Genomic DNA, 16,263 nt, shown 5'->3' with positions numbered 1-16,263 from the left:
ATCAGGATGAAGAATCTGTTCTAGGAATAAAAAAATCAGAAATCATTGTAAATAGGTTGAGTAAACCCAAAACTTGTATCAATTGTAGAGAGCATGAACTAACACCTGTATTTGTTCTTTTTGTTTTTTATGTGACCGTTTCTTTTAATGCTAAAACAGTGATTATGGATATGAACGTCACAGCAATGGGCAGTGTTTACCAGCATTTTGGTATAATCCATCTTCCTTGTCGAAAGACTGTAGCCTTGGACAGAGTTATCTCAACAGCACTGGGTAAGTGACACACCAGACTTTATTTAGCTAGAGCACCCATGCGGATTTTAACCCTATGAAAACTACAGATTGCATTTACTGTAGGCATCTCAAAGCTGGCTGAAGCCCTTGGGACCTCTTGTTCACTGATTTTGTTTGGGTGAACAGTTGGCACTCCAGATCTCCATCATATATGGTCCAGAGCTTTGTCTGAAAAATGCCTTGAAGAAACTTGGGGGGAAAACTGTAAGGCCAAGGCCAAATCATTAAAGTCTCTGAAAAGACTCCTCTTAAAATCATGTGGGATCAGGTGAGGCAGAAATGGTGGAAAAGAAATTAGAAGAAAGAGATTAAACTGATAAATGTGTGAACTGGAGCAATAGATGGGCAGCTAGCCTGAGGCCGCCTTAGAAGTCAATGGAGGATGTAGGTAAAGTTAAGATACTGACCTCAGACTTCATTTCTGATGCACATGATTGAAGCAAACAAAGTAACCCAAGCTGTTTTGGCATTGCTACACTCAAAGATAGGCAGCATTTGCTTTTTTCTTCGATTCTTATTTTTGTAGCTCTTGAAGGTTGCATCTTTAGAGAGAGTGGCCTCACAACTGATTAAATTGGAGAGCATGTGAGGAAAGCTGTTAAACTACGCCTAACAGTATAATAATTGAATACAATTCCATACTGTATGTGTATATCATATAACTTTATGGTTATTTAACATATAGAGAAGAATATAATTTTATGTTTTATATGGTTTATTAGTATGTGGTATATAGTTTATTAATATGTGGTATATGGGTGTGTTATGCAGGAAAATATTACGTGCCATTAACTACAGTATTAACTACTTGTATGTTAGGCATATGAGGAGTGCTTGGCTGAGACAAATGCTAAAATATATCTGTCAATCTGTTTTCTTCTAACCCTCTTAGTCCTCAAAACTGCCTCCCTGTTCCCAGTTAACCCTGTTATACTCTGTCAGCATCTTCCACAGATTTCTCTCTTCCTTTTCAGATACCGGAAAGTTGTTTCTAATAACTGCACGGATGGCGTGAGAGAACGGTACACAGCAAAACCACAGCAATGCCCTGGCAAAGCCCCCCAGGGCCTTCACATAATTACGTCTGATGGCAAACTGACAGCTGAGCAAGGGCACAATGTCACTTTCCTGGTGCAGCTGGAGGAGGTAGGCTCTATTTTTATGTTGCATCCCAGGCCCCGTGGGTCTATTTGAGTCTGATTCATGCTAGACAAAGTTTGCAGAGTGGTGAAGAGGTGAACCAAGAGAGTGTGGGGTAAAGTCAGTCAGCTCCATGGTGTAGCTGGGTAGAGTTTACCCTAAAATGTAACAGGTGATGTATGGACATGAGATGACTGTAACAGTATTGCAGTGCATACAGTGATATCAAGGGAGACCTTGATAAAAACTGGGAACTGGTTTAGTTTGGGAATTTTACAGTAAAACTGGAGAGCACAGGTTTGAATCCTGATCTCCACCCTTAACTGTGCTTTTGACTTCTTGCTGTGTTTGAAGGTGAATTTCCATTTTTACTTGACACTGACTTTCAACCAAACATGGCTAATGTTGTAATCTGATGTGCAGAACTGTCTTCATCACACAAGTTAGTATATATTGTTTAGGTGTTTGTGGATGAAATCTCAAGATGTCAGCAGCAACATTAATTTTGAAACCAATTGCAAACGTGAACCTGACACAGACTGACCAGAGCCTGTGTTTTTGTTACATCTGTAACTTAACTTGATGTGTCATTGTTCTCATCTGTTCCATTTCTGAATCCTTAGAAGATGATGTTTAAAACCTTTTTGACTGTTTTTTCTTCTTGGCACTTCTTTATCCATGTTTAATTGTAGGTGCTCAAATAATAACATTCACAAAGTATCTGTTTTCTCTTTTTCCATAATGTAATTTAATTTCTTATGCTTTTATACTACATCCCTTTGCAGCTTAGAGCATTCATGGAAATTACTTCTGACCCTCTCCATTGTAAATGTCATTTGTAGTGAGGAAAGACAAATGAGGATGACCTCTAGAGCTGAGTTTTGTAGGGGTGTGTTGAGGTTTTTGCATCTCTATTATTGATGCTTTCTGCTGCAAACAGGTGTCCTTATTTGTAGAGGCAATAACATATAATAAATCATATCTAACCTGAAGCAGTTGTTTGATCTGAATGTTCATTTTCTCCAAAATGTGATGATTTTATTTCAGTGGTGACAATAATACAACATTACTGCTGTAGGTGCAGTCATAACAGTATAAACGTATAATTTCATCTGGATAAATTACTGATTTCTGTGTTTAAAGATTAAGAATAAAAAGTCCAAATCAAGATTCAAAGTCTTTAGGCTTTAAAAAAAGTAATTACAAAATCAATGAAGTTTTCATTGCATTGCCTTTTTATTCTCAGCAAAGTTTTGAAACAGATTGAGAGAAAGAGATAGGTAATATGAGAAGTCAGACACAAAACTATCAAAGAATAACGCCAGTAGTCAGAGGGAGAGACCATCACCAAAGTGTGAGAAGCTCAGGACAAATGTGCTGCTCTTCCTTCTGTGAGTATTTCAGCTCGCACATCCTGTAAGAATACCCTGACCACTCTGTCATACAGGGATTTGCTGTGAATTGTTCTGTCTTATCTGTTGATTCGGATTTTTTTTGATAGCCCTGATTCAGTATTCATCAGAGTCTGGAAGCAGCATCTTCTCCATTAGGAGATGATGTCTTTCTCATGCTGTGTATCAAGCACTTAAAGTATATTTTTGATGAGTGAGTTAGTTTCTGAAGAGCTCTAAAGGGGGGCCTTCTTTTACTATATCTGATAAGGAAGAGGTTAGGAATTGCTCTGAGTGCTGAAACAGTATTGATCAACCTCCAGCCTTTCTGATTACTCTCTCTGCTAGACAAATTTTGACCTGCTCCTAGATTTGTCAATATAAAGAGCAACCAACAAAACTTTTAGGTGAATTTGACCTAATCTGACAATGATTTTGGGCTGATGTTGCAGCAAAAGAAATACTCCACAAAGATGAAAATTTGCCTGGCTATTTGCAAGCTATAGGAGAATAAACTGTGTTTATAACAGTATAATTGTACGTACATGTTTTTACCGTATGAACTGAGTAGCAAAATCACGCTACTCATTAGAAATATTAAAGAACAACCCAGCAAAAGAACCACCACCCTTTTATATAATAGATACTGATTTCACAGAATCACAGAATATTTGAGATTGCAAGGGATCTCTGCAGATTTAGTCCTACCCTGCTTCTCAAAGGGAAATTTATTTCCCTTGCAAACATAGAAGAGGTATCACAAAACAAGAACTTGCCATTTTCCAGTTAGTTCTGCCCTACACAGGTATACAGCATAGTACAATCCAGGATGTTCAGCATCCACAAAATCTGTGACACTCCATTTTTGCTGAAAAGAAGGCATCAGGCAAGTTAAAAAAGGCTGGATATGTCTGTGTATGCATGCACAGTTTTTCCCAGTGGCAGGTGAAGAAAGTACGTCCTGTTCAACCCTTGTCCTCTGGAGTGGAAGTCAATATTTTTAAGTGCTACACCCTGGTGAGGGCTCTTCCTTTAGCTTGTGTCATAGTTAATATCTTTTAGGATGTAAAAAACCAGCAGCCTTTGCTTGTGTCATAGTTCCTTTGCATCTTAACATCTCCTGTATCCCTCTGAGACAGTTTGTTTGAAGCCTTCAGATCTGCAGAGCTGAAGCCTCTCAGCTACCTTTTGAGCCAAGGTACAAGAGTTCGTTTGATATTTGCACTCCTATTATCTTGCTAGGGCTTTCTGATCCATGTAAGGACCCACTCGGGTTTGAAAAGAAGAGCAAACTGCAGAGGCAGGCTCACTGGAGGTCCTGAAAAGTCACTGCATCTCTGTAGTGGAATGGATTACTAAGAGGGTAGGGGGAGGCAAATGGCAGCAGTAAAGACCTGATGTGTTCACTCAGGTGTGGGAATCCGGGCAGGAACCACACAGCACAGAGTTTTCTTGTAGATCTTGCTTGTGCCTGCAGTAATGCTGAAGGCTGGGACTGTGTCATTCTGACAATAACACAATATCAGTAAAAGATGTCTAAAGAGAAACAAAGGCAAGTCATTCAGAAATGTTCTGCTATTGAGGAAGACAGAAAAGGAAAGCAATGACTGAGTCTGTGCAAGTGGAGGCACCAAAACCATCAGTGTGTAGAGCATTGCTGATTCCCGAGAGCTGGGATTCTGGCTCAGTTTCTCTAACCCTGACTCACATAAAATTTTCCTGTAAAGCATTTATATTTGGTAGCATATAAATATCATTAAAGCAAAGCCAACCAACAGCTCATATTTAAATGATCTGAATATAAGTATGCTTTACAAAGTGGTCTTTTTTGTCACCTTTTAGGATTTCTAAAACTGTTCGTAATGTCACTTCACACTTAATATCTTTGGTCTCATTACTGGAAAGGTTTTCCAGGTTAGTTCTCTGGGTACAATCATCATGATATTGTGTGACAACAGCCAGGAAGCATCATAAATTCCTTTTGTAATTAGCATATGTCCCATTTTACAAAACATTGCGAAAGTGTTTAACAAGGAGAGCACCATACTTAAGCTGGTAATTTTGTTCTTAAATTTCTATTGAGCTAAGCAGAACAGCAACAGCATCTTTATCACTAAATGGCAGCACAGGAGAAAACTAGTTATGCTTAAAAGCAAATTTTTCCATTGCCTCAAAATCCTACCAGTTTAAATGTTAATCTTTTGCCCTGGCCTGGGCTGTATGCCCAGACTCAAGGCTGGTACCTCTCACACTGCAGTGTTGAACAATAGAGTTGTTCTCAGCCTAAATAACATGAATCCTTACTCTGTTTTTGCACAGCAACAAAAGAATCCCCAAACCAAAAATTACAAAGCTGTTTTTTCTGCTGAAGTTCTTCAACCCAATGTCCTTGACATATTTTGCTGCTCTGTTGTAGAAAATAGAAGAATTTTATTGTGTGTTGTTTCTGTGTGTTTTTCTTGTCACATGGCCATGTAGGTCTCTTGCCTGTCACAAACCCATTGTTATTTGTGTGTTTGAGTTATTTGTTAGAACATCAGATACTTGTGCTTTCAGCAGAGACACTGAAAGCTGCAGCCTCCAGAACAACGCTATTCAGCACAATAGCTTTCAAACTTGTTTCATCTGATTTCTCATACATCTTTGCTGAGGAGATGGACAGTAAAGACATTCAGAGTAGAAAGGTTCAGAGATTTGGCTCTTTCATTACAGATAATTCACAGAGAAACTGCCTCCTCTAATTTATTTTTTATCTTGATAAAATAACAATCAAAATTCTTTGACATTCAGGTCTGCCTCAGTTCTCACTTGAAAAAGTCACTCCACTGTTAGTAGGTTTTGGTTTGCCTGTCACTACTTGCTGCTGCTATATGATGTTTGGATTAAACTATGTGTGGGGAAAGCTCATTTGTTCCTACAGTTCAGGCTATGGGATAGAATTCTGGCAATCTGAACTCATTCCTGAGCCGCACTCTGAGCTCTTTCTGCATGACCTTGAGTAAGAAACCTAAACTTCCTGCTTTTTTATTCCCTCATTTGATATTCCCTCATTAGAAGAAAGATCTTTGTTTTCTTCCTCATGCCCTCCATGCCTTTCATTTATGTGCTGAATGCTCATAAGGCCAGAGAACTCTCTCTCACTTAAAGACCACTATGGTTTTCTGTAATAACAATGTTTCTAAATGGCTGTACAATGTATGTTGCGTCTCAGGCGCATTTAATGAGCTCGGGAATCTTGCTGGGGGGACAATACCGTTAGCATTTCCCACCTCAGCACTGACATTTGGTGCAATTCAGAATTCAACTCAGCTGAAGTCTCTGGAGATGAGCTTAGCATCAAGATTGTTTTGATTTTTGATGAACTCAAAGATGCAAAGCTAGTAGTACTTAAAAGCACAGTCTGTAGTTTTTCATGGTATCCTACTGTGTTCCCTCTCTTGATATCACGAGTTAGTTTGTAATGATTACAGAAATAGGAAACCTTCATCCTAACTTTCAGTGCCCATGCTGAATCATGGCTGTTTATCTTACTAATATCACCACATTGCTGTTAATAACACATAGATGAAAGACCAGCACATCCCTTCTCCCCAACAGCTGTCTTCTGAATTACAATTGCATTTGCTGTGTTACTGATGATGACGAGCTGGTTGGGAGAAATCAAATACTTTCATGCATTTTTAAATTCACTGCTGAAATTCCATGAAAATGTATGAACATTGACCTCACCTTCATGGTAACACACAGTACTACAGTCTACCAATGCACTTCCAGTCACACAAGTTGAATTATTCTGCATAATCCTGAGACGCTGTACTTATTGATTCCTGTGGAGCACAGAAGATCTGGTCCTGTAGAAAAAGCTCATAGCTGAATTGAGCTAGCATAACTGGCAGTCAGAATGCATGATTTGATTAGGAAAATTAACCGGTTTGGTGCAGAAAAAGAAGTACATGTGAAAAGCATCAAGCTATTTGCTTTGATAAAAGGCATATTTCTGTTCAGTTTCTGATTTTAAAAAGTTGAAAGCATCTCTCTGAAAGCAGGAGTTTACACAGGAAGGCATGTTTTTCAGTACTTGATCAAGTTGGACTTGAATGTCTATTTAAAATTAAGCATATGCTTTAAACAGACGTAGACTAAAGATATCCCAATTGTAGATGTTCAGTTGCAACACAAATATCTTTGATGGATGCTTTCTGACGGTGACAGGAACATACCAAAAAGGGTTACTCTAAAGAAAGCACAAAACATTAATCCATTAAGACAATCCAAAACAATAGCAGTGTCTGTCTCTTGTAAAGGATAATTCCATTATCAACAAGTGTAAGGAAGACGCACAAGTCGGTGCATAATTGAAGACTTAAAAATGAAATCTGAAACATGGGAACCAAAATTAAAAACCTTGAGCTGTGTTTCAGTGCTTAACTACTTCCACTTAAATACAAGTATTTGAAGTCAATAAGGAAAATTAATTATTACTGCCTTCTGGGCAAGATTCAGACAGAATGAGAGAGAATCATTCTAGGCGGTTCTCACATACACTAAAATACTGAGAGTTGCATAAAAGTAATCAAAATTTAAAAATATCGTTGCAAACTGTACAGGCTGCTTCTCGATATACCCTGAGGCAGGAAGCTTCACAAAGTTTTTTTGAGCACACAGGTCCTGTGTACACTCCACACTTATTATTTTGGCAAGATTCAGGAAAAATGTGCATTTGGGTAGGAAAAGAGGAGGGAATCATTTGTGTATGCTTGGAAACCGCTGGATATTTAATGAGAAAATTCCTTAGAAAACAGTAAATTTCTGATTTACATTTTACTAACAAATGTTGTATAGGTAAAGGGCATAATATGGGGGCTTAGGAAACTTGTTTTTAATTCGCAGGGTTTCTTTTCAGGCTAAAAAGAGTATTCATACTTGAAGTTCAGCATATGCTCGAGTCTTTGGCTGGTCTAAAACTTTTACCAAGATGGCAGTGTATTTCGGGTTATATCCAAGCATATAAATATTGCATATATCTAGTACAAGGTACAAAACATCCATCAGAAGTTCTTTCAATTTTTCAGCAGTTTTAATTGATTGTTGACTAGCTTAGTGTGCTTAAGATATAGGAGCTGAATGCAGAGATATCACCACAAGCAACCAGCTTGGCATATTTCTCCCTTGACACCTAAGAACTCTGGCATTAAAGACTTCTTACAATGAAGGCCAGAAAGCCTGCCCAAACATAGTTTCTTGCTGATTGCATCCGTGTGCTTCACTGTGGCTGCAGAAGTAATGCAGGGAGCTTTGTGTCTGCCTTAATCAAGCTAAAAGCTTCAGAAAAACTTTATCATGTAGTATTGGGCTTGTCAAAATGATGATGAGAAGCTGGAACAAGCAACAAGAAAGGTTTTTGCAAGATGTATATGTATGCATCAGATTGTCACAAAATAAAACTTCTCTTCATAGAATCACAGAATCAACTAGCTTAGAAAAGACCTCTAAGATCATCAAGTCTAACCATTACCCCAGGACTGCCACGACCACCACTAAACCATGTCACTGAGGGCCTCATCTATATGAGTTTTGAACACTTCCAGGGATGATGATTCCACCACTTTCCTAGGCAGCCTGTTCCAATGCCTGATTACCTCTCTCGGTAAAACAGCCCCTTGCAAGTGGCTTTGGAGAGTTGCCTGAGACAAAGGCAGCTGAAGTTGATGTTGGTCAGCTGTGGGCTGTATGGGAAATGTTTTGATTTTGGCTCACCTGCTTTCTCTTCCTGTCTTATTCTGCCTGTGCTCTAAGCTGGCACAGATAAAACATTAGAACGCATCAACACACAGTCTCTTTGTTTTCCTGACATTTTTTTTTCCTCCGACTTCCTAAGCTAGAATTTTAAATGCCAGCTTTTCAAAATATGGTATTTTCAGATAAGTGTTATAACCTGGATCTTTCTGAATGGAAAATGTATTTCCAGTTCACAGGGTTTTAACACAAACCAGGAAAGGCCAGGACAAATGAAAAAGACAGGGGGAACAGCAGCTGAAGCTCTTCTTTAATTAGATTTTCAGATGCCTCTGTCAGCATCTTTTCTCCCTGGGAATTTGAAAGAAAATTTGAAATCTAAATCTTGCATGCCTTAGAAATGGTTCACTTCCCTGGCAGTACCTGTAGACACTGTAGGTTTCATGGCTATGGACAAAATGAAGACGAGAAAAAAAACATTAGAGTACAAATTTTGACACTTGCGGATTCAGGGCTGTTCTAAAATGCTGTCAGTCTTTTCATCTTCCTCTGCAACCTCAAATATGCAGAGGAATATACTTTGACCTGAAACAGACTTCAACCTCATGACCTCAGATACGCTCTGAGAGGATAAAGCCAGCAGGATCCATGTGATAGTGCAGCTTTAACCATGGGAGCAGCAGTATGGCTTTACTCTTTGGAGACATCGTCTCTTTTTCAGCAGGAAAAGATGACTAAAACCCTGGTGGTGATGCCCTAGAAGAATTGGGAGAGCATCTAAGAGTACTTCAGAGATCTCTGTCTTTGGTCTGAGTCCAGCATCGTGCTTGAAAGAATATATTCCCTCTCTAAAAGGGGTTTAGAGCTGAGGAGCTCATGTATGTTCACTTCTGTCTGTGGAGAATGCCTTCTGTTAAATGCCGTTTGGTGCCTTCTGTTGGCTTGGTCAAACAGTCAGGAGTGCTGAAACCACTGCATCATGTTTGAAACTGCACATCTTCTTTCATATAACTCAGTTCAACGAAGGACATAACTCTGTACTTAAGACCATCTCCTCTGTTCCTCATGGCTCTTCATGAGGACTTGAATGATTCCCTTAGTTTGATTCTCTGTGTAACACGGGTAGGAGCCCTTGCCTCAGCAATTTGTGTCACAAAGAACAGAAGCAGGTGCTTGAACTTCTAGTAAAGCATCCAATGGAGAATTTGCAGAGAGCTTTGCTGAATGGAGGCCTTAGTAGTTTGCATTGCTCAAGCACCTTTCTTAGGCTTGACAATATGTCATTGAAAACTCTAGATATTACTGAGTTAATTACCAAGAGAAACTTAGTTGAGAACTACCCAAGGGCAATCTGGAGCTGAGTTAGCATGCAGTGTAACCGCTACAGCTTCAGTCTATAAAAAGAGACGATCTGGGAAAATTTCTCTCTCTTGCCATCCCCAGGTATAGCTCTGGTCTTCCCACTTTCCATTCAGGCAAGCCTCCACTATTTCTGTCTTCACACCAAGTTATAAAAAGACTGAGAGAACATGAGGAATAAAAAGCTTATGTTACAATTCGCTCCCATAGTCACACACACACACACAAAATTTCCCTTTCTGATGTGGAAACCTGCCTGATGCCAACCATTTACTTGGGTATTTTTCATTGCAATTGGGCATGCAGTGGACCATTTCCCTCTCAAGCGAAAAACAAAACAAAGCAAAAAACCAAACAAATAAAATTAAAAAAAAAAAAAAAAGAAATCAAGCCAAAGTAAAATCAACGTCCTTTCAGCCAGTTTTATGAACTGCCCTCAGCTATTAATTTACCATCATGCTTCCAGACAGTGACAGTTGCTTCAGTGCGCCAGGCTGTGGAGTGAGCTGCTCCATAGCAACAGCCAGCCAACATACCCTGCAAAAGCATCGTGCAGAGCCACTGAGGACGACATTCAAAAGGAGTAAAAATGCTTAAAATTTAAGACAAGGTACAGCATCTTACCTAAAAGTGAGAGGATCTATAGCAGCCACATTTATTATACAGGTCAGTGTAGGCTGTCTAACTGTTCAGCTGTCAGAAACTGCCCTTATCATAGATGTATCACTGCCTTGTGATACGAGAAAATGTTACGAGTGTTTCATGTGTGTGTGACATAGGTTAAATGGATTTCTGTATGCAAGCATGACTCACTTTTCAGTCTTTTAAACAGGCTTATAAACAAACAAAAAAATTTAAAAATTGGGGTTTTTTTTGTGGAGAAGAATAATGACATTGCTTTCTTCCTTTGGGTTTTAAAAGCCTTTTTGGTCTAGGTGACTCTGATGTAGAGTTTGATGAAGCTGCATGCACCAGGCTGGAATTCAATTTCAGGAGTGGAAGATAAAAGCCTGTTTCAGGATTGTTTCACATTAGCAGATCTCTGTTCTGGCATGGAGAATACAGATTCCTGATCCTTGACTTTTGGTTTGTGGTGGGGGTTGTTTGTTTCCCAGCTGTGATTTTCCTTTATTTATTGTAATTTATGGTAACAATTCTGAAACATTCTAGATTAGCAGCCCAGGAGACTAATGTCACAAAATGGCATTCTGAGTTACACCACAAACCTACTCTGCTGGGATTATCTCTAGGCAGGAGAAGAGTTTAATCAGGTCTGTCAGTTCATTAGCCTTTCCCTTCTGAGGCAGGCACAAAGGGTCCCACTTAGTGTCAGTAGTGTTGGTAGCTGTTCTGAAATAAATACAAACCCAGCTCATTTTAAATCAGGCCACTGAGCAAGTCATAAGCTGCTGTAAGCTGTCATTATCATGTGAAGCTGAAGCAGTTCTTTTGACACCCCACCACTTTGATATAGTTGACCTTTCCCTGAAGACTTCTCAGTTTTATCTTTCTGCTTTTTATGGGTTTAAATACAAAAGCTCACAATGTGGGTTGTGCAAAAGGCTCCTGAGGCAATCTCAATAGCTACCCATGTCCTGAGTGCTTGCTGACAGGAACACCAGTCCTCACTACACCTCTGCTCCTCATTATAAGGAAACCCAGAGAAAGGAGACAACATATTTTACAGAAGATTCCCTAGTCGTCCTAATAATTGGGAAAGCCAGGGCTTACACCTTGGAGGACACCTTCACAGTGCAACTGTGTCAGCCTCAAGGAGGAGTCACTTTCTCTCCACTGAATACCAAGCAAGTTTATGAAATGACCACCTTTCTTCTGGTAACATCAGACCTTGTGACTATCCACTGGTTGGTCTAGGTCACCCCACTGATCCAGTCTCTCAAAAGAAAAGCAGAGTTGATTCTGACCCTTTCTCTATTACCACAGGGAGACCTCCAGAGATCCCTCATTCAGGTGGATTTTGGAGATGGCATCGCTGTGTCATATGCCAATCTCAGCTCAACAGAAGATGGGATCAAGCACATCTACCAGAATGTGGGCATATTCCGAGTGACTGTGATGGTGGAAAACAGCCTGGGTTCTGACAATGCTGTCCTCTACCTGCATGTAACATGTATGTATGTTCATACTTGCTGTTAGCTGCTGTCATTAGAGATGACATTTGGGGCTTTGCAGCTGGGAGCTGAGTGGTGCGGTATGATGAGTGTTTGTCTGTCCTCCAGGAGAGGACTCCAGACTGAGAGGAGCCACAAGCAACAGTGACATTTTCTTTTTAAACTATTTTTGGGTATTCTAATTTGAGACACCTCAAAGGAGTGTCCAGCTCTTTCTGAAACTCACCTTCATTAGCATGTTTACACTTCCAGAAAAACAAAGACATTGAGGATCTTGAATCACTTTTAAAAGCCTTGACTTTTACTTTGTACATGTATTTTGCCCGCTAATGAAATACAACCACCTCTGGGATGGAAAACAGTACATTTCAGTCTTTCTGTTGTCATAGGAACCAAAATCATGGTGTTAAAGAGTATTACAAGAAAAAATATTATCTTCACATTGCTCTTCTGTTGTTCTTTTCAACCTTTTTATACTTCAGCTGTCTCTGATTTACAACTGAAATGTATCTCAAGTCCTTGCATAAAACCAGCAATGTGTTCTTTCATATTTATTCCAGCACATGGTTATGAACGCAAAAGGGTCAACCTATTATTGAAATGTTGTAACACACCTAATGGATTTTGTTTGGACCATCATTTTCTTTATACCGGGGGGTGGGTGGGGGGTGTGTTTGTTGATGATTTATGTTTCAACTGTGTGCTTCTGTGCCAGATTTACTGGGGGGAAAAAAAAAAAGGAAACTCCAAAACTCGAAGTTATTATAATAGAAATGCCACTTACCCTCTACCAAATTAACTCCATATACTGTCTAGATAATTTAGCACATTCCATATATTTTAACTCCAGTTTTGGAATTACTTGATACAGCATGAAAGCAGATGCCTCTTCAGTGGAAGAGGGCAGCTCTTTAACAGTGCACTGTCATATCAACAGATGGGAGCAGTGGGAGTTATAACTGTGGGAGATAGGAGGTTTATGAGGGAACACTAGAAAAGTAGGAGCACGTATCTCCCTGAATGCCTCCCTTCAGAAATACCTTTGGCTGGCAGGTGTCCAGCCTTCACTCTCACTCATAGTGGCTTTCTGGTTTATAGCTGGTTTAATCCATTTTCTTGAGGCATTGGAAGCTTAAGAACCATTTTGATTGTTTAAGCAGTAGATGAAATAAACAGTAGTCGGACATGTTTGTGCAACTTAGCAGCTGATAGCATGTGTTTCTGTGTTTTGAATAGGTAATACCAGCATAAGACTTAAATACTTCATGATCATTGCAGCCAGGCCCAGATTACATGTGCCTGAGCCCCTGCAGAAGTGACAGCTCCAAGGGCTATGTCTCACCTTTCTCTACATGATAAGAATTAGGGACTTCAAAACAGGTTGCAAACCAAGCATATTGTCACTCAGACTAGCAATAGATTGGCTGAGGTCAGAGATGCACAGTAAATCCAGACGCTCCAGAGCCTAACACCTAGATCCACAAATTTTCTAAATCCTGTTTAAATGCTTTCATTGCCATTCAGCTCTCTGCTTGGGGTATGTGAGCTTAGCCTTTGGGGAGTTTTGTAACAATATCTGTCCTTACAATAGACACATATACTGTATTGCTAAGATCCACAGAAAAGCAGTGTGCAGCCTGAACATCCAGAGAGTTTGAGGAAGAGCTGGTGACTACGTGACACCTTGTTTCAGGGTTAATACATGAGTATGTGCAGCCAGATCTGTGCCTTCCAACACCCTTTTCTATCTGTGGCCAGCAGCCTTGCTTAGGGGAGAACTGCAGGCACTGAACCACAGTGCTTGTGAACTCAAACATAAGAGTAAAGCCTTCACCGCTTGCCCTCCTCATCCTGCTGCTGCTGCAGGGCCAATGTGTTTGCTGCACTTGGTCCAGGGATACAGAAATGCAGGTTATTGGAAAGCAGGAGCATTTTGGGGTGGATGGAAAGTAAATTCTACATAAACTGCTTCTCCAGCCAATCCTCTATCTCTGGACTGTCCTGACAGGTCAAAATTTTCCCCTGGAAAGTTAGTTACACATTTGCCTGAATGCTTCAGAATAACGTGACCTGTCCAAGTGAACCTCTTGAGAAGCTTCTCCCTTTCTGTTGTCTGGGACTTGAGCTTCTCCCTTTCTGTTGTCTGGGACTTGTACCCAGTTTTTTCCTGGGGCAGGTGAAGGTTTGTAATCTCCATAGCCCTGCGTGAAGCTCAAAAATGAATTCTCTTCAAACTAATGCGGGAGAAAGCAGTCTTGCAGTCTTCTACCAAGGGCCTATCCAGAGTGAGCTATCCCCATCTGCTGGCCAGATAATAGTTCAGCATTTCAGCCACTTTGACCCATCATCTCTGTGCACAGAAATACTCAGATTTGGCTTCCTTGAGCCATTCTTTCATGTCCTTTCCTAGCTGACATATAGTGAAGGTCCAAGGAGATGCTGGGCACCCTCTGCAGTGCGGGATCATTTGAGACATATTCAGAGCAGTTATGTTGGAGTGTATCAGGCTTTACATGGGCTCCATTGTCATTGCTGTCACTGCATCCAGTGTTACAAAATGTATTCCTTTAGAGGACTGTGCTGACATCGGGCATTTGGCAAACATCCCAAAGGATACCAGAGCTGCAAAATGTCTAGCCTGGGAAACTGCTGTTTTTTAGGTCTCAGAGTCTTGCTGAAAGCAGGCACAGCCTTGTCATGGAAATGCATCTGAGCAGGGGAATGCCATTAAAATCATAAGGGCGAAATTCTGGCTTCTCATGACTTTTCAAGAAGAGTGTTGACTGCTGATTATAAAAGAGAACATGAGCCATGGTCTGGTTTATAGCAGGCTTTAGTTAGTCTGATTGTGGATAACTCTTAATTGGACTACTTCAGGTTAAGCAGTGGCTGTGTCTAGGGCCCAGAGAAAGCGGCATTTCAGTAGTAAGTCAGAAACACTGGTCCTTGTTTATGTTTTGGCATTGTTCATACAGTCTGATTTGGGAAAATGTTTTCATATCTCTCTCTCTCTGCCTATGTGTGCTGTACAGGGGTATAGGGTGCTTTCTCCAAAATAGGTAGTATTCCTTTAGATTGAAAAGCAAGGTCTAAGTGGTGATACGTGTAGGGATATGTCCTCAAAAATCCTGTCCTGAAATAGATAAAATCCTTTAGTAGTGCGTCTCAACTCCATATGGACAATCAATCCTCCCAGGCTGTGTTTTTTGTTTATCATCACAGGGGTGCTTGCAGATGTAGGACATGTAGCTGTGGCCTTAATTTGTTTAAGAAACCCATGTCCCCTGGGCTTTCTTTCTTTTTCTTTCTCTGTCACTCGGGACAATTGCTTTGTTCTCTAAGTGAACAGTCAGAACACATTTTAAAAAATAATCTATAGAATAAGATGTAACAACAAAGGCCTATCTGTCTCCAGAAGATGGGAAATGTGTAACCCTGGGCATAATGTCACTTGTCGAATGAATTATGTTCTGTTTATACTAAAGAAATAAAAGAGTTCATTGAGGAAAAGGAGGGAGTATAAGGTAACATTAAAATTAAGGCACTCAGTGAATAGCTGCCTTCAGATAAACATTTAGCTGATATAAACAGATATGCCGCTGCTGAAGTTCACCAAATCATAGCAGTTTGCATCAGCAGAGATGCTTCATGTCCGCTGAAGTGATTCGTCTTGCACATCGTTATGTCTTCCTGGTGAAGGCCATATTTACATAACAGGGCTCTGCCCCTATTGTTTAAGTTGTATATAACATCCCTGAGCATATGACATTCATCCAAGTTTTTCAGGTCTAAGTACATGGGTAGCTCCTGTTCTATGAGGAACAGATTTCAGCTTACCTCTCTAGAAATGGCACCATGCTGAAACATTAATTGCCATGCCTCACAGTGATTAGGAGGATTTCTTTCCCCTAAACCAATGGATTTCACCCCAGTTCCATTCTCCCCCAGGTTATTTCAGATGGAGGAAGGACTCACCTACTGCTTCTGTCTCTGCAGGCCCCTTGGAACATGTTCACTTATCTCTACCATTCGTCACCACAAAGAACAAGGAGGTCAATGCCACAGCAGTACTGTGGCCGAGCCAAGTGGGAACGCTTACTTATGTCTGGTGGTTTGGGAACAACACAGAGGTTTGTATTCCCCATGGACTGAGGACAGAATAGTCCTGGAGGAGCTATCTGACTGAGAAGGGAGGGAGAGAGGGATCTGGG

General features: G+C 40.3%; 1 protein-coding gene across 4 annotated transcripts in view; it reads left to right on the top strand.

The window, feature by feature from the left end:
* The window catches only part of LOC115608805 (VPS10 domain-containing receptor SorCS1), a 288,946-nt gene that overhangs the window by 250,287 nt on the left and 22,396 nt on the right, over window positions 1-16,263 (top strand). For all 4 annotated transcript variants that reach the window (XM_032919968.1, XM_030488155.1, XM_030488153.1 and 1 more), the window contains exons 17-20: window positions 160-273; window positions 1,269-1,440; window positions 11,865-12,051; window positions 16,049-16,182. In XM_032919968.1, coding sequence (XP_032775859.1) covers window positions 160-273; window positions 1,269-1,440; window positions 11,865-12,051; window positions 16,049-16,182 — 607 coding nt within the window. The remainder of the gene's footprint in view (window positions 1-159; window positions 274-1,268; window positions 1,441-11,864; window positions 12,052-16,048; window positions 16,183-16,263) is intronic.

This window comes from Strigops habroptila, chromosome 5 (assembly GCF_004027225.2).
Source record: "Strigops habroptila isolate Jane chromosome 5, bStrHab1.2.pri, whole genome shotgun sequence".
NCBI lineage: Eukaryota > Metazoa > Chordata > Aves > Psittaciformes > Psittacidae > Strigops > Strigops habroptila.
The sequence above is the reverse complement of the archived record's forward strand: the minus strand, read 5'-3'. Positions and strand labels throughout refer to the sequence as shown.